General features: G+C 39.1%; 1 protein-coding gene across 3 annotated transcripts; it reads right to left on the bottom strand.

Annotated features, from left to right (window-relative positions):
• Positions 1-2,461: 2,461 nt before the first annotated feature.
• On the bottom strand, positions 2,462-18,824 carry bark (bark beetle). 3 transcript variants are annotated; one of them, XM_008193561.3, is made up of 12 exons: positions 17,944-18,824; positions 13,165-13,328; positions 6,965-13,110; positions 6,708-6,919; positions 6,303-6,658; positions 6,129-6,254; positions 4,739-4,753; positions 4,294-4,555; positions 4,032-4,239; positions 3,687-3,940; positions 3,515-3,633; positions 2,462-3,463 (listed from the first exon to the last, which is right to left on the bottom strand). In XM_008193561.3, the coding sequence occupies exons 1-12, from the start codon at positions 18,232-18,234 to the stop codon at positions 2,779-2,781; spliced, it is 8,838 nt and encodes a 2,945-aa protein (XP_008191783.1). In that variant the 5' UTR covers positions 18,235-18,824; the 3' UTR covers positions 2,462-2,778. The 3 variants fall into 3 exon arrangements, with proteins under 3 accessions (XP_008191783.1, XP_008191781.1, XP_008191782.1); XM_008193559.3 differs by having other exon boundaries at positions 2,462-3,633; positions 17,944-18,822; XM_008193560.3 differs by lacking the exon at positions 4,739-4,753 and having other exon boundaries at positions 2,462-3,633.
• Between the last annotated feature and the right edge of the window lie 226 nt (positions 18,825-19,050).

The raw sequence follows: 19,050 nt of genomic DNA, 5'->3' as shown, positions 1-19,050 counted from the left end.
TGGACGTGCCAACTTTATATGTCTTTAGTATGCTTTCTGAGCTTTTTTCTAAAATCATTTCCATTGAGGCGGAGCGGCAAACGCAGGATTTCGCCTTTGTTTGGCGCCGGTTTTAACCGGAATCGATCCGGGCGGCTTTTTTCGATGAGAGCTTCAAGTAACCGGAGAATTCGCGTTATTACTCAATGGACCAAACGGATACATGGGGACTCGTTTAGTCCTTCCCAGAAATCGCGTCAATCGGAACGTAATTAACAGAGTTAAAGTAAAAAACATTACGTTGAGTTTAAAGTAACGCACAAAATTCATATTTTTGTGGGTCATTGTCATTTTTCAAAAATTTTTGGTTATTGTTTAATTTTTTTGGCCAGTAGAAAAAAATTACTAATGAATTTAAAAGAAAATAAAGTAAAAAATAAAAAAGAAATTTTGCTCAGAAATTGAGTTTATGCTGAATAAACGTTTAGAAAAGGCAAATTTTTGGTCATTTTTGACCAAATTTGGCGATTTTTTTTGTCCTAGTTTAATAAGAACAAGAAGAAAAACTTAGTTTTTCGTCTGAAACATATTTGAATCCTTAGAATTTGCATAAATAATGTCATTTGGGAGCTAATTCTGTGATTTATTAGCTTAGAACATAAGAAATTTTGCGTAATAACTGAGATTTTTCTGAATAAACGCTTAGAAAAAGTAAATTTTTAGTCATCTTCGACCAAATTTGCTAATTTTTTTCATTCTAATTTGCTAAAAACAGGGGAAAAAACTTGATTTTTGGTCTAAAAACGTGGTTAAATCCTCAGAGCTTGCAAAAATAATGTCATTTTTGATCTAATTCTGTGATTGATTGGTTTACTTTTTGCAATAATTGAGTTTTTGTTGAAAAATTTTATTGATAATCGTTTATCTTTTTGTTACCTTATTTTGAAAAATTACAATAACAAAAGAATGAATTTATGCATTACTTTAAACTCACTCACACTAATAATAAATGACGGCAGTTTAAGGCAATTAATTACTCACACTCGGTAAGTAAATATCACAATAAAATAAATCTTGCACAACATTTACATTATTTTTCTGTTCTTAATCCTAGAAACCTAACGAGTAAATAAATGCACTGGACGCAACATATTGTTGCAATAGCAATTTTTCACACTTTCAAATGCAAAATGCAAGCGGTTACACGTCCACTTTATACAATAAATCGGGTAATAATGCAAAATAATTAACATTTTTGCTGAAATGTTGAAATACGTTCGGTTAGACGCATTACAAACGATCGTACTATTGGCAATAGTACTATGTGATCAAAATAATTTTGTGGTTCAGTCTGGCGTGACTGTTGGAAATCGTGGCTAGATATTCTAGCAAAAATTGGAGCAAATGAGGAAGAAAGCTTGAATAATCCTGCGATAAAATTGTATAACAACTTACACAAAAACAAGTCTTGTGACTCTTTTAAGTCTATTTAGATAAGAGTGTTTGCTTCGATTTTTGCTGAATTTGTTTTCAAGTCCAAAATGATAAACCCCAAGGTCAAATTAATTAGCTAGGTATGCTTGAGGAACCGCAAAAATGATCAAGCTGATAGCTGGTCACGAGCTTCACACTGTGGTAAATATTTTTGTTGTTTCACCTAAGTTATAAAACTTTTACAGTCTGTCTGGAGCGGGTCCAAGGGTTGATGGAGGATATTAATAAACAGGTCCGGGAAATAACTGTGCCCTTTGTTGGACATTGTGTAATTTCACCTTTGAGAGGTTATCACCTCTCTTGGATTAATTTGATCTTAGATTTATTGATGTTGTTCACGTTTGTTATTATAAACATAAAAATTTTATCACGAATAATAAGCCTACCAAAAAAATTTAATAAAGCACAAATTAGTTACGCAAGTGGCGTGAACGCAACGAATTAAACTGTAACTGTGCAAAATATTTTTATATTCGTTTTGCGTGAAGTTTAATAAGAAAAAATACTTGAGTCGTGATATGGAAATATATCGCTTTAAAAAAGTCAATTTTTGCCGTGAACTTTGCTAGATGGTGGTGTAATTACGCAAAAGTATGAATTACAACCGTTTGCCACGCCAACTTGAGACAAAGTAATTAAAAAGAAAAATTCTTTACATACAGTAATTGTTTCCAACGATTTTAAGCCCCACTTAAACGAAATGAACAAACTTTCAAAAAAATATTAACTTGAATCGGCCAAATGCAAGTTTAATTATCTTTATTACACATTAGCTTCAGTCTGGTTTGTAATTACTTTCATGCCAGCTTAAGCTCCAGGGATTAGGAAGGCGATGTTACAGTCAAACCTCGTCTAACGCCCTCGATCGTTGACATAATGTGTAAATTATTTGCGTTTTTTAATTGCCCACACTCAAAAATTTGAGCGTATCTTGAACAAGTGAATACGTAAATGAATTTTTAATTCAGGTTTTGGAATAAAACAACTCTTCTAATTACCTCATAATGACTATGAGTTTGTTTATTTCGCAATGGTATTTACAAACATGAGATCTTATTCGCTAACTTATTGTAACTAACATCCGTAAAAAAGCAATTTATCAAAATAACTACGGTATAATTGCACTTATCAATAGTCGTAACAATAGATTTGTTCCTTATCCTAACGCAGTCATTGTTAAAATCGGACGTACAAAACAATAAATACAATTAAATTTACGAACACATCGTCGATATTCTCACAGATGAATTAACAGTTCCTAGTATCACAAAGTAATCACTTACAATAAAATCAGTTCAAACACTATCACATCGCTGTCTCCAACGGTTGACTCTTACTTCTATTATATTCGGTGATTGGGTGATTCAACTGCGGACTACCACTAGGCGGAGTGTAGTCAAAGTTAGTCTCTAGCAGCACCTCACTTTTGGCCCGAACTTTCGGCCGTGGGTGCGGCTCGTCAAAGTCGGTCTCAAGTATATTGGCAGAGAAGGGCTCAGCTAACGCCACCGTGTTATAATCAGGGGAGTATTGCAGACTGTCTAACTTTTCCGAATAAGTGGGCGATTGGACCGGGTCTGGTGGCGGCGGCGGCGTTTGCGGGAATTTATTTTTCAACTCGTTCAACAAATTCGCATTTGGTCTTTCGCGACTGTAGATCGGGTCGTAGTTGCGGTTTTTATTATAATCATCAATTCCCTTCTTCAGGTCAAGGGTTGAGTCCGATTTTCCGCTCAGGGGGAGCGTGTCAGTGGTGTAGTATTCACTAGGGGGGTAGGAAACACTGTTCCCGCCAACGTTGTCTTGGATAATCGGGATGTCGTCGTTGGTACTGTCTTGGATGCTTTCGGCCCGTGATTGATAATTTGAATTCGTTGCAAAAGTCGAATTATCGCGAAAACCCTCGTTTTTGTACGCCAGTTCGAACCCGTTAGGTTTGGCATACTGGGCATCGAACCTATTTGGTGATTTGTGATACTCAATTGTAGGGCTATAAGCAAAAGCGGAAGGGTTAGGGTTATGGGCCTCGTAAACGTCATACGACTGGTTGTCGTCAAGGGACGACGTGTAGGTGGATTTTTCCATACTGTCTAGTGATCCATTCGTTATCATTTTCTTGTATTCGGAATTTTTTGTTAGTGTGTCGGTTGAGCGCGAGCTCTGCAAAATAAAATTATTATTTTTTTTATTATATATTTTTTTTTAATAATTACAAGTTGTGCCACTTTTCGGCGGTAACTAGCGTCAGAGAAACTGCCAGGTGCCAGGCCAACGGAGCGCAATGAATGTAAACTTTGCCTGATACTGTTCCGTCTTTCCAGCCTTTGGGTTTGGCGATACTTTGATTTGCTCCACCAAAAAACACCGACTATGGCCATCAAAAGTAAGGCCAAAGCCAGGCTTGACAGAACGGCTATTGTAACAACATCGTCGGTCAATGGCAGGATGTTTATCGAAACTTTAGGATCTGTAAAAGTGCAATAATAGTTATTTTGTTTAATTGACGTGATTTTATCCAATTTTGCGAAAACCATAAATCACTAGACTTGTTGAAATACCTATTTCGCAGATGAAGGGACTCCTTTGATCGCAGTTATCAACCTCGACCCTTTGGTAGGCAAACATGGTGCACTCGTTGATTTTGTCGATATGTTGCACCCAAATCCTATCATTGTACAAAAACCACTGTTGTTGCGATCGTAAAAACTCATACAGTTCGATGTAATTCAAATTGCCTAACAAATACGGCATTGTTGCGTTATCAGCCTACAATTGAATAATTCACTACCGTGTTATATTTTTTACTGATGGTAATAATACCTGACAAAAAGCTCGAGCTTCATGGAAGGTCATGGGAGCACCAATATAAATATAACAAGTCCCTCCGACGAGATCCCATCCCGGGGGACATTTTTTATTGAGTAAAACTGATTTATTGTTCATGTGATAAGGCTCGTAAATAACTTCAAGGAGACGAGGATCGTCGCTTTGGTCCTTGATGCGACCTCGGACACCCAGAGAGTTGTTAAGGCCCCAGTAGTTGTAAGCAGCGTCGATTTTTGTGTTCCATAATTGTAAAGTGCTAAATGTAAAAATCAGTCAGGGGACAAAAAAATAATAAACAAGGCGAGAAAGCATGCAAAAAATTTACCCAATTGTACAAATTACAAGCAAAATGCGGTCTTTTGAAGCGTGCCAGTGAAAAATTTGATACTTTGCGTATTTTGCACACTACAACTACAACAAACACTACACTATTTCTTACCTGTTGAATTCAAATCTGCATGCACCATGCAACATAAAACAATAAAAAATATGTTAGTTTACGCCCTTAATTAAAATAAAAGTACAAACTATAAATAATGTTCTATTTATTTCTGTCTCAATAAAATATGAGTACATACTTTTATGTACCTCACCCACTGGCGAATTTGGATAATTAAGAAAATACTTATTAACTTTCATTGCAATTCGAGCTTTGTTAGAAAAATAAATTATGTATTTTTATCATAACAATATTTTATTATCGAAAAATGAATGAAAGAAATTCCTTTTTATTTGAAAAATAGATGAGTTTTTTTATTTAATTCACATCCGCTTGACCTGGCTAAAGCTAATTTGTTTTTTTTTAAATGTATACCCCAAATTCATTTCTAAAATTAATTTAGTATAATGTGTTACTATCACAGGTAATTCTTTTTTTACAAAAATCAAAACTAATTTAACGTTTAATAAGCCAAGACTATAACAAGTTGAGAGTGGAGAACTTTTGATTTTCTTAACTTTTCTACGAGTATTAATGAAAAATATTACACGGCATAATTGGAATTGAAAAATAAATTTTCGCTACTGGTTTTAGCAATGATAAATAATAATATATATTAAAATAATAAAAAAAAAATGTTAGTTACATAAGTTCTAAGCTACAGAAATGCATCACCGAATTTCAAACAACAAAATTTAATCAAAAATTAAATTTTTGCTGTTCATGACCTTTTATTAAGCGATCATCCCAAGCAATAAATATTTGATCCAACTATGTGGATGTAATTTAAAAATAACCAGAAATAAATTGCACCTCAAACTAACTTTACAGTCAATTACCTAACTAATAACTTTTTAAAAGGAAAATAAATTTGATTTTTGGTCTAAAAACGTGTTTAAATCCTCAGAATTTGCAAAAATGTAATTCTTGGCTTGCTTAACACCTAATGTCGCAAGAGAGTAAAAAAAAACTCTAACATTATACCGAATCGTTGCTTAGAAAATTTTGCAGTGGAACAAAAATTAAAAAAAACATAAATGTAAGTTTTATTAAGGATCGTACCTAAAAATCTTAAAATCTACACCAACTACCCTTTAAGGAAAAAATAATTTATGATTCTACTTTACTACGAGTACAAATCACTTGTGTTTATGATAAAAAATTATCAATTGTATTGTTTCGCTGTATTTTATAATTATTACTAAAAACGACTGTTTTTATCTAAACTATAAAGCGGTGGTGCGTTTCATTACGTGTTTACGATTTTTCCTGCTCCATTCATTACAAATGTGGGCAGGAAAATGCCTAGTTAAGTTAACTCTACTAAAATTTCCCATAATTTGGCCTTTATGCGTTCTGTAGCCAACAAAGGTACATAAATTATACTTACAGAGATCTGTTTACTGTTATCATTTCATAATCATTATCTGGGTTAAAGAAGATATTATCCACGTAATGTTGACCTGCAGTCCCCGCCACAATCGTCGATCTGCTATCGCGATGAATGGCATAATTACTAAAAAAAAGTATTAAAACAATCACAAAACCATCACACTTTACTCACTGATAAAACCCATTATGAGACGTCGTTTGGTAAATCGGAAGCCTGACTTTATCAAACCCTGACACTTCCAAATTTTTCAAACCGACATTCCTCTTCACGTAATTTAGCGTAAAGTTGGAAACGACCTGTTTCAGAACAATATTATTGTAGTATTGTGCTTTGTTCCTCGTAAAGTAGTTTCGGTAAATCACCACTTCTTGATAGGGGGACGACTGCCGTCCTTCCACGTACAACACCGGCAAGTTGCTATTATTCACAAACAAATTATTGTGGATGTAACCCTTGAGAGAGGTGGCTGAGCCGCGCGAATCCGCCTTGATCGCCAACCCCCCTTGGTTACCTTCAACCAAATTATTCTGAAACAACCTTATTGATTTCTCCAAACTCGCGGTGTGCTTTCCTTACTCTGAAAAAAATAGTCTGGGTGTTTTGTATATCGATCTCCACGGCGGCATCACAAGTCGTGAAATTCCCGTACAGCTTCTCACAATTGTATCTAAACTGGTTCTTGTCAATGGTCACAATCGGGTTGACTTCGCCCGCTGACATGTACAACATTGCGCCTTCCCTGTTGTTGTTCACCACGGAATAAGAAATGTTGTGTTGCACGTCCCGATCTAGAAATAGCATAAAATACGAGAAAGTTTCGTTCAGTGACTTACTGAAGCCGATGGCTGAGATTGGAAGTGTGACAACTTCGGCGATAAAACCGTGATTGGACGAAGCTCCATTTGCGAAAAGTTTGATACTAAGGCTTGGCAATTTGGTTCGGACTAGTCTTTTCTCGTTGTGGGACATCATGGTTATGCGGTCGATAAGTTTCGAGGTGACGTTGTAAATATCACCGTCGTACAGTGAGATAAAATCGGGGATTCCGTATTTTTGGGTCGAGTTAAACAAGTTGAACTGTAGCAAACGGAAGCCGAGCGGTTTGATGTTGTAGGCGCTCTTGAAAATTTTGATGCAATTGACTGGGTGATTGTCGTACTTGTAGTACAGCAGGATGCGCTCCTGGATCTCTATCTCCTTGTGGGTGTCGCACATGTCAACCAGACTGAACAGATTGTAGGGAATGTTCAAACTTTTCAAGGGAGTGAAGCTTGATTCTTGCGATTCTCTCCCTTCGCCGGTCACTGACAACGTATTTATGCCCACACCCAGCGAATCCTCGACCGTGTTATACAACAGATTCATTGTGTTCGAAGGCGAAATCAAATTAATCCCATGTGAGGCACTTTTGTAAACCCTCACGAAATTAATCTTGGGGCTCTTAATAATGCTCTGAATCGCCGGCGATTTCTCATTATGCAAAATCCCAGCCCCGATTATATTAACATACTCCATCACCGACTCCTGACTCTGCATGGTCGAGTGTGTTTTCACGTCGTGAATGCGATGAGCGTACAACTGTTGCTCAAACTCAGGATTGGCAAACCTAACACCGCCCCAATAATCATACTTCGGCTCCAAATTCCTTCGCCCACAGTGAATGAACACAAACTTAGAGTTCCACTTGCACCGGTGGCGGTGTCCGAACTGTTGCCCATTCAGTCTGATGGGACAGTCCTCGTATTTTTTCTCCGTTCCTTTGCACTGGAGCGGCTCAGGCCAGGTCCAAATCCGCGAAAGCGAGTTACTATGAAACTCGATCCTGACATCATGGTCGAAAAACACGTTAAGTGGGTCAAAACCCAACTCCCGGCACACAACTTGCGCGTTCCGCTCCGTAAACCTTGTATCGCACATGGGGATCCACTGGAGGGTGGTTTTATTGAAATATTCGAGGAAACCCTCCCGTGGGGTGCTCTCCTCGCCGTCGTAACACCCCCGGCCCTTGCACAAACGGATGCTTTCGCCACCGACCAAATTCTCAATTTGGCGTTTTTCCCGAACTGTCGAACTCGACTCCAAATAACCCGTTTTGGAAATCGGCCGCATGATAATCTCGTTGCCTTCGTAACCCCGCGCTTGCAAACTCCCCAAGACCAGGATACCAACGTTTGGCGCAAACTCCAGAACCACCCCCGGGTCAATTGTCAGGGTGACTTTTGGCATAACGGTTATGTCGGACTGGACGACATACGGAGCATTTCTCTCATTATGCAAGACCAAGTCCTGGGTGATCCGCCCCCCAAGTTTGTTCAAATCAGTGGTGGTGGCACTAATATAACCAGCGGAATAAGACGACGCGAAATCGTCATTGACCAAGTAGGGCTTGAACTTGGCAATGGCATAGTTGTTCCAGTCGTCGAAATCGAAAATCTTCTCCTTGATCTCCACCTCGTCGTTCGTGCCCCACCAATTTTCGCGCACGTCCACAAAAGTGTCGATTTTGGCGGTTTTGATCCCCGCGATCAGTTGATAATCGAGCTGGTTTTGCGAAAATAGGTTTCGGAAAATTTTGACTTTTTGGATGCCTTTGAAGGCGACCACCGACGTGGGGTCTTTCTTGAGTTGCAAGAGGCCGAAGCTGCGGCCCCCGAACGCAAACTTGTTGTGGCGGAGTTCGTTGAAAGTGAACTGGGCTGGGACTTCGCCGATTATCTCCGACTGGCTGTTTGAGACAAACTCTACGATGAATTTGCCGTTGTTCGTATTGAACTTGTTACGGCTTATCAATAGTTTTTTCTCCATTCCGCCGATTGTGATCAAACCGGTGGCACAATTATTATCGGTGAAGACGTTACGGGTGACGTTAACCACGGCGAAGTGGCCGTCAATGTTGAATTTGAAGTTACGGTTGTGCGTCCAGGTGTTGTTATCCATGTAAACCGAATGGGTGAAGTTTTCATTGTACTGCCAAACGTACGGCAGATTGACATCGAACCCACCAGCGCGGTTTCTCTCAATTGTATCGTCTTGCAAAATGTAATGGAAAATGTTGTTAGAGGCGCGCATGTCGCGCGAAAAGTGGTAAAAACCCTTGCCATTGTCCGTAATCAATGAATTATTAATCATGATAACAACCTCCGAAAGGTTACTCTTATGCAAGTCCCAATGGGGCGAATGCACAAAAATCGCTTCGTTCAAGTTGTGCGAAACCTCACAATTGACCAGCTGGAAACTTTCGTTAGCTTTGCGCAAAAAATGGTCACCCAGCTCGTTCAAATATCTGTTATAGTACGAGGCGTGTATTCCAAATTGGTTACTCCTGATTTTGGAATTAACCAATCGTAGAGTCGGGACTGGGCCTTTGACAATCCGGTTGCGTATATTCTGAACCGGCGCCCTGATCGTACTAATCACAATAACAGTACCACCGATGGCATAACTCCCACTATTGTACTCCAGAATAATCCCGTAACTACTCGACGTTGTCGGGAAGACAGTCAGGTCGCGCTTAAGCACCCAATAAATGGCGTTTTTGTTGTACGAAAGTGCGTCTTGAATGACGATACTTTCAGTGCTCCGATTCTCAATCGGGTTCAGAAGTTGCATGCCAATCACCCAGCCTGGGTCGCTCCGGAAGCGGTAAACCCGCGAGATATCATCCCCAATGACTTTGGACGTGACCAAGTACTTCGTTTCCCCGCGGTCGACTTGTATGGTGTTCACCTCCAAAGTTTCGGGGATCATTAGCGGTTTGTACCGCACGTTATCGTCACTTGTGAGGAACCAACCCCCGAACTCGCGTTGCTGGAGCCCGGTCAGGACGGGATTGTGCTTAACACCGAAGTAATTGTTCTCAATCAAACTACCGAAAATGTTGAACCCTAGTTGCTTGAAACTAACACCGGCGCCTTTATTGTTCAAAAACTGCGAGTTTTTAATTATGTTGATTGTATCATCGGTGTAAATATCGGCGTAGAGGACGCCCAACCCGTGGTAGTAATTATTGGAAACTCGGATGTTTTCGAAATTTTGCCTCGCAAAGTCAATCTGGACTGCGGGCTTGAAGGTACGAGTGGCGTAATCGAGGAGTCCTGCCATTTCCACTGTGATATACTGGATGTTGCTTCGTTCGGCCAGGGCCCCAAAGCGGACCCCAGCCCAGGACGATTTGTAGCACCTGATCCCCACGTCGTTCTGGTGGGTGCAGGCGTTCTCGAAATTGCCTTTGGTCTCGGCTTTACATTTGGTGACGTCCAAGTCAAAATCGTCACACTGGACGTTGGACAAGATTATATTTTCACTCGTGCCAGCGGCTGGGGTCTCGCTAGGTTTCAAGAACCAGTCTTCGGGGTTCAAGACAAAGCCCAGCTGTTGGCACACGAGGGCCGCGTTTGTCATGGTCCAGCCATAGTTGCAGACAGTGCCCCACTCGTTGTTGATTCTGACCTGGAGACGGCCTTCGGTCTCCGTCGCTCCCCCAAGCAGTCGGATCGGGACTCTAGGCTCGATTTGCACAACTTCAGTCTCGACTTCGTATTTTTCCGTTTCAATTTCGTACGTTTCGTTATCAGGCACATGCAAAATCTCTTCCTTCAGTGTGAGTTTAATACTATCAGGGCCTATACCCCTAGCTTCAAGTTTCCCGCCAACCATCATTCCCACCGAAGGTGGGAACCTAAGAATGACCCCCGGTTCAATTGACAATTTACCCCCAGGTCGTATATTAATGTCTTTCTCCACGACATATTCACCGGGAGTCAAAGTCTCCTCACCTTCAACTTCACCCCCGACTTTATTCGAGCTGGGGGACACAAACTTCGGGATGTAGTACTGGTATTGGTTAATTCGGTTGGTCAGAGGATTAGTATTGTGCAATAAAAATGGAGTGAACTCAATTTTGGCCAAATTATAACGGTCAAGACGGTGGAAAAGTCGCGGTAGAATCTCCTCATCGTGCCCGAACCCTAGCCAATTAAACGTGCAGTTAAGCGACTTGCTTTGGTCCTCCAGGTGGCTCCCAATTTCGTATTTCGAGTCAGGGTTTTCAATAATGTTCCGGTAAATATCGACATTGTCCGACCCCACTACTATAGGGGCAGCGACCCGACTCCGGGGGTTCAGACTAGAGATTGAGCCGTCTTCCGGCTGGAAGGGTTCCGAGATCCGGTTGTTTTTAACGTAGTTGCGGATAAACAACAAGTTTTGGTTTTCGGCATAAGGTGACAGGGCCAAGTTGGCCACAAACGTGCCCGTATTATTGATAAAATAGTTTTGGAAGACTTGAATATTGGTTTTCAAGACATTAAACTCCTCCAAAGGCTTGTTTTTGATTAAAAGAGCGCCGAATAACCCTTGACGGAAGTGGTTGTATTCGATTGTGGCCTCAAGGTTCAAAGCTGGGGTTAGCCTCAACCCGATCCTGTTATTACCAATAAATTCGTTATGGCCAATTTGGAGTCTCGTCGAAGTGTTGGTGTTCCGCCAACAGGTGAGGACTTCCAGCGCGTCATTTGCACAATTCCGGAAGCGGTTTCCCGTAAAGTTAAAAAAAGACTCGCCGCAGAAATTGCCGTGTAAAATCCCCGTGTCCAGATTCTTGTAAATCTCTGAATACTGGACGACTGTGGTTTGGTTCACTGTGACAAATTCGGTTTCTTTGGTGTCGTTCAGCCAAATGGCTAGTCCATAGCCAGTGTTTGAACTAATTGACGACTTGGAGACGTTCCTGCTACCGCCAGTATAAGTGATGTTGATCCCATCACCCTCATTGAACGAAATGCGACTTTCGGTAACGTTAACATCGCCAACGCCGCTCGTAACATGAAGACCAGCCACATGTTGGTTTTTCGAAACCGAAGATTTGTAAACGTGGACTTGTGACCGCAAATTATCAACGGCGATCCCGCGCCCCATGTTTTCGGAAACGTCCGAATTACTAACATTTAGGTCGTAACTTTTGCTGGGGCTTGCGAAAACCCGCATGAAGACAACGGTTTCGGTACTCGCAGCTGCGCGAAACTTTACGAAAAGGTGTTGTCCAGTGCTTGTAATGGACTGAGGTCTGGTGTTATTTCTGATCGGGAAAGAGGTAAGTAAGCGGTGATTTAAAGTGGAGCCGTCGTAGACTTCCAGAGAGGCACTGTTATTAAAATTTGTGACAGCCCGAATGACTGATAAGGTGATAACGTTGCGGTTACGTGTCGAAAAGACTTTATCGCACGATTTGATTTGGTTGTGAAACAGCGTTTGTTCGGCGAAAAGTTGCAAGGGGAACGTTTGACTTGAAACGATCGCAAGGTTACAAAAATCGTCGTAACCGAAGCGATCGCTCCTTTCATCGGGACGTTCCTCCCCATGGACGTATCTAACCCCATCGCCCCCATTTTCGTTAATAGTGCACCCATCGATATGGGTTAAGCCATGGCTGGAGTTGACAAAAATGCCATAACCGCGGTTACCCCTCAGCGTGCAGTTGGTCACACTGAAGGGTCCCTCCGGCCTGGTTATGTTAATGCCATTGTAGGCCGAGTTAATAATTTCTAGATTATCCATAACTGGGGGAATCCCCTCAACTTCAACAGCACTGGACGTGTTCTGGCCACGTCCGGCCCCCGCGTATAAAATCTGTACGTATTGTAGCTTCGACACCGAGACAGGAACATACAAAGTGTTTGACTGTGTCAAGACTTTATTATGCTTAGCATCCTCAAAACGGATGCCTCTCCAGAACGGTAAATTTCTGTCGTGTCTGGGGCTACACTGGATGGCCAAGTCCGGGTGATAGTCGCACACGCCGGCCCCCATTTGGCGCGAGTTCCAGTCGCAGTCGAACAGAGAGCTTTCCGTTCCTGAACATTTGGGTTCTTCGTAAAGAAGTCGGGGTTTGAGGGGCATTTGTCGGTCGAACCAATTGAAAAACGAGCCGCCCTGGAAACCGAGTTGGCGGCAAGCCGTTTCCATGTCGGCACGCGTCCAACTGTTTGTTGCAATTAATTTTTGTTGTTTTTTTTTTTGTAAAGTTGTTACTTACTTTTTGGAGTTGGTGCAAACGCTGCGCCAACGGCCATTGTGACGCACTTGGACACGGCCCGCTAAGATCGTGGGGCCGTCAGAGAGCCGGATGTCGGGGAAATTAATATTCTTCGCAGAGGTTTCCTCTGCGGTCGTTAGAACGATTCGTTCATTTTCGGTACCCTGGAATAATTTTAAGTCAACTGACTTGGAAGCCGGTGGAATGCAAATTAAGCAATCACGATAACGTATTTTTTTTTAAATACGATGCTTATTCCAATAATTTGAGTTACTTTGAGTCACAAAAAAAATATAAATTGTGAACTGAAAAATTTAAAAAATCCGAGATTTATTTAAAACTTTTCAATAGTATTTACTTTTTTGAAGTTTTTTTTATATAAATCGAGTGGTTCAAGTCTAATAAGAGTTGGGCAACAGTATAGCAGTATGATTTTTACTATACGCAAATAATTCTATATTTTTTTGTTCAGGTTAACAAAATATGGTAAAAATTAAAAAAAAAGCAAAATAACACGATTTTCGGCGTATTAGGTAATTTTTCGGTTTGCTTTTAGGAAATTTTGTAAAATTGTTACGTTTCGGTGTTCTTTTTAGGCTAAAAAGGTACAAAAACACTGGATGAGTAGGTATATGGTTGTCTACTTAATTTGTAGATACACCTCAGTTCAGTTCAGTTTGGTTCAGTTTTTTCAAAGTTGACTTAATTTTTTTTTTTAGAAAATTTTAAGTGTGTTTTTAAACAATATTTTTTTTAGCTCATAAACGTGCTGAAAATTAGGTAAAAAAGCAAAAAATAATGCCATGTTTGTTCCAATTTAGTTGTTTATTTAGTGAATTCTCACAAAAAATAAACATCACCTTTACTTATCATATCAATGTGCTGAGTTTCCGACTTATATAAAAAAAATCGACTTTATTTGATGAATTTTCTGCCACTATCGGTTTGAAAAAGTCAAAAATAAAAAATTTTGCAAAAGTAAACAAAAAAATAGTGACATATTAGGCCATTTTTTTGGTCTATTATTGAGTGAAAATGGCGAAAATGATATCAGTTTCATTCTAATTTGACGATTATTCAGCCAGTTTTAGAGAAATATTCGGGGTTTTATGTCAAAAACGTATTAATCAACAGTCAGAAAATGCAAATTCAGCCCTATTTTTGAACTTGAGTCAATTTTTGGCGTATTTCTTGTTGACAAATGTGCCAAAACTTACAGAAAGACCTAAAATGTTTCCAATTTATTGGTTTTTGGACCCAGTTTAGTAAAAAAGACTCACATTTTTAAGATAATTTGTTGATTTTTTATTCTTTTTTGGGACATAATTATATTATTCTGCAAAAAATTGCAGAGTTCAATTATTACTGGAGGAAATAATACCTCTATAAGAGAAGTTTAAATGTTAAATTCAACCTACTTTTGTAGAATATGCAAAACTAAACTAAACTAGTGCACATTTTTTAAGATGTACATCCCATATCCGTCGACTACTTTAGTTTTCAGTTTTACCTTTTTAGTTGTGTCACTCTTTCTAGATTTCTAGTTGTTTGTTCCTAAAGGAGTTAGTCGTTTGTCTGGTTGAAAGTGACTGTTATTACGTTATTTATTGTTTAATCACTTCCCATCTTGGCGTCTTTAACTGTTAACTGATAATTAATTAAAGTCTAAACGTTCATTGTTCGAAAAGGGAACGGTCAACCTATAGCTCCTTCGACCTTTGCATTGAAGGATGTTATTTTGCAAGAATGTACAGTCTCGGCGCTTTTAGCCGCATATTATTAATGAGTGTACACACACAAGGTTAAAATCAGCTTTTGAGTCACAACATAACTCGTTGCAAAGGTGCGGTGTAAAAAGTCTTCAGGTCTAAGTGAAGAGGAACTTTCTCGTGTCTTTGCCGAATAACTGATTATTTTCCACGCTCAGTTAATCCGGAAACAACGGTTGAAAAATCGTCGGGCTCTGTTTAAATCTTTGATGGAACAAAGCAAAATATATCTTGAATCTTGGAATGATGTTAGCGATGCATATTAAATGCTACGGTATACACTCAGGTCAATGGCACATCGTGCAGTCTCTTATCCAATCTCTTCAAGCTCCTGCGAGCAAACAAAGTCTTCACGTTCACCTTCCTTTGCTTAAAAACTACCAAGAAAACTAGTACAAGAAGAACGAATCGAGATAACATCGCCCTAACTGTTCGCTGACGAGTTAGCAGTAACAGAGTTTTAGCTTGTCATTCTTCGTGTCTGAACATTGCCACATGCAACGTCCAAAGAATATTGATGAGAGCCATTGCTAAGATGCATTCAATTGTACGTCAATTTCAAGCGGTGCGGCTTGAAATTACAATTTCAAAAAAGGTTAATCAACTTATTGACTCCGTGTGGGTGAAACAGTTTGATACAGGAAGAAGTGTCATTCTTTTATTATTTTAATTAAAAACTTTCATCCTCTCATGACCAAATTAACTAATTAGCATTTTTCGCACGTTCTGGGTCACTTTTACAAGTAAATAATGGCTAGCTCGTTAATCCATAAATTAGAGAATTAATAACCGAAGAATGTATTCGTGGGCACGGACCATGCATTAAATAACCGAAGCGGAAATTAGCAATAAACTTAATAGTGTTAATTTTAATTGCATCTGAGGTTCGGGTCACGGAATTAAAAAATTGACCCCTGATTAAATTAAAAGGACAGTCGCACCGCGAAATTATGGACTCGGAAGAGATCTGGTTTTTAATTTTCGTAGGCGTACCAAAAGTCAGTGATTCATACATTAATTATTTGACGTCAAACGTAAAAACTTTCTCGAGAATTTACCAACAATCATTAAATAAACACCGATCAAGTGCTACCTAAATATTGGTTTTTAGGTTTGTAAAATGGTATACATTTACCACCAGTGCGCTAAAAACATACAAAGCCATGAGCTTGTAACAATGCACGCCGTGTTTACATTTCTCTTATCATTCTACATGTGTTTCACACCTGATAAGTGATAAGGTATCGTAATTAATTACTAGAATTAGATATATCGCACTTTTTTCCAACGAAATTCCGAGACACTGGCTCAAAGAACCAAAGATATAGCGGGCCTTTGTGAGGTTTCAGTTAATGATTATTACCTGCCCACCTATGCAAGGCTTTTATCCCCAACCGGAAAAAGGAAATTCCGTCGACAATGATGCATCCTCACATCTATTTCCCATTAACTTTTGTCCGGTTGATTAAATTCATGATCATGACAAATTCCAAGTTTCTTTTTCCTCATTTAGTTGAAATGATTCATTTTTGTTGACGAATCAAATTTTTTACTAATGGATCGTGATTGTTACTAAATATTGGAAATGGAACGGTTTTCTGGGACGTTGAGTGAGTCAATCATTTATAAAATAAGTGACTCATCGAGGTTGGTTTAGTGAATGTTGATGATAAAAGAGCATTCTGTTATCTAACCTGTTGTATTTTCATACATAACGTTAGCAAAATCAGTAAAAAATTTCTTTCACAATGTTACACTATTAAGTAAAGACGTAGTCTTTGATAGATTTCTGATGAATATCGTCAGTATGTAATTATACGTAATTATAACTACTGAGAGAATCCTTTGTGCGCGTCCTTATCATGTATAAAGTGAATTATTGCAACGAACTACTCCAATTCACTATTGACAAATGTGTGCATTCCATCCTTATCATTAAAATATTTCTTACTTTCAAACTCCTTAAAATGTAGAAATCGAGGTAGGAATTAATTTTATATTTAATAATATTCAAGTAATCAGGAAACAGTTCAACAAAATTATTTTATTATATGACCTAAACAATTTTCCTATAAGTTAGTTGATTTTGTGACTACAAAAGTCCCCTCAAGCGATTGCTAAAAGTTTATTATAGCAATTAATAGAACTCTTAAAATAAAATAAAATAGGCGTGAAAACCTTCACGATTTTTGCAATTTTTTTGGTCCACCGATCATGGCATTAGTTTTTGGTTTGAGGAAAACCTTGTCTAACGAACCTCAAACTATATTAATCCGATTTTCCGCGCTTTATTTGCTTAGCCCACATTTGTAGGTCAGAAACCTTGACGCAAATATCAGTGTTAAGAGAAATAATGAAAATAGCTCCCTTCAATCAATAAGTATGATAAAATTGTTGGAAGACATCCGGCTATTTTCTCAAATTGACTTTCTAAATTTGATGAAGGGTTAAATCAGGTAGAAACCATAATAGAAAGAAAGTATTTGTCTTCTCTACAATCCGGAATTTCTAAATTAAAAAAATCTATGAACGCAATAATTGCTAACTCAGTACCTCTGTGATAAATTCACCTTGTCAACATTTCGAAATCGGTTCGTGATACCCTAGCCTAGTTTAGAAAAAAAAATAAATTAATGAGTGGTAAGTATTTTATCATAATGTAAACATCACAATGGTTGGGAATCAATACCATCGCAACAAACAACTGCAAATAATTTCATATCATGGGCTTATTTTTGTGATTCATCTCATATTTGGTTATTTCGCAAACCATCGACGTGCGTTAATTGCCGCCTTATCACCAAATTACGTTTATCACTGATGTATCATTCTGCTCTGATTAGCCCTTAGTTGCCTAAACCATATAATAGAACTTTTGTTTGCTTTCATTCATATTTCAACATGTTACCTACTTATGATCCAAATCTTACGCTACCGTGAAAGCTTATTACTGCTGTTAATTTTTTGTATTAGCTAATAGCAGACGCATAAATCATTCCGAAATACTCACCACAGCAGTCAAAACTCCTCGAACGGTAATTCCAACCTGCGGTTCAACGTTGATGGTTACTCCTGGTTCAATAATTAATTCAGCGTTTCTCTCAACGATGATGTCATTCCTTAACCAGTAGGGACTCTTAAATTTCGAAAAAACCAACTTATCGTTAACTATCGTCCCTCCAGGATGCTCACTCCTGCCACCCCTAGACCCTTCCGTACTCCCAAAAAACACTTCCGTTTCTTGCAGAACGGCATTACTAACACAGATGGCCAAAAGCAACGTCCTCAAAAAACTACACATTGTTCCACAATTCACGCACACGCATCACGCACTCTTTTTCCAAAAATTTTTCAAACCGTTACAATCACTGTTGTTTACACTGGAGATGAACTTTAACTCACTTTCTTTTAACGTATTTGTGCTGAAATCGCATTGCCAATGCGGATAATCGATTGATTTCTCGGACGGATTAAAAAGGCACTTGAACTTGCGACGTTTCGTTTCCAAAATTCAAACGTCTTCAGTAAACACCCACGAACAAAGCGTTTAATTTTTCGGATGCGTTTTTTAACGAACGAGAGGGTCGGTAGGCGCGGTTTGACTTGTTTTTTACGTAAAGAATTCAGTCACGTGACCGCTGTGAACCCCCACTCACCTGTGCAGGTAGAACAGGTGTGATTTTGCCTTGGTTTTCCGGCAGAGAGCGCTTTTGGACGAACTGTTGACCACACCGGATGGGTTCTGACTGTACTGGTGAGCTTTTCGTTGCATTTGGACGGTGTAATTACGCGTGGGCGACAATTAACGAGGCAATTTACCTTACGAGAGAGGTCTCCACAGTAATTACCCTAGCTAGCAATTGTTTGGTTTTGTTATCTCAAATGGGGCAATTTTTCACAAATATTTGAACTCCAATTACGCTTATTCCTAATCCCTGAATGAACATTACGGACCAATTCCTGCACAGATTGCGGCTTTTGTTGCATTTTAAACACAGGAACAGAAAACCTCGTCCTTAATAAATAAATTAAACAAATGTAATTATTTTTTTGAACTTTCCTACTTCAGTAAAAGGGTAAATGTCCAAACTACTTAAGCAATTCAAATTTCCGCTTA

This window comes from Tribolium castaneum, chromosome 9, assembly GCF_031307605.1.
Source record: "Tribolium castaneum strain GA2 chromosome 9, icTriCast1.1, whole genome shotgun sequence".
NCBI classification, from domain to species: domain Eukaryota; kingdom Metazoa; phylum Arthropoda; class Insecta; order Coleoptera; family Tenebrionidae; genus Tribolium; species Tribolium castaneum.
This window is presented reverse-complemented; position numbering and strand designations above follow the sequence as displayed.

What these genes read in the sequence shown, in the direction of transcription:
- bark (XM_008193559.3), bottom strand. Translation starts at nt 18,234, where the DNA reads ATGTGTAGTTTTTTGAGGACGTTGCTTTTGGCCATCTGTGTTAGTAAT. An exon ending in CCCAGACTATTTTTTTCAGA is followed by an intron (nt 6,659 to 6,707) that starts GTAAGGAAAGCA and finishes AGGTTGTTTCAG; the next exon opens with AATAATTTGGTTGAAGGTAA. An exon ending in TCCCTTCATCTGCGAAATAG is followed by an intron (nt 3,941 to 4,031) that starts GTATTTCAACAA and finishes GCACTTTTACAG; the next exon opens with ATCCTAAAGTTTCGATAAAC.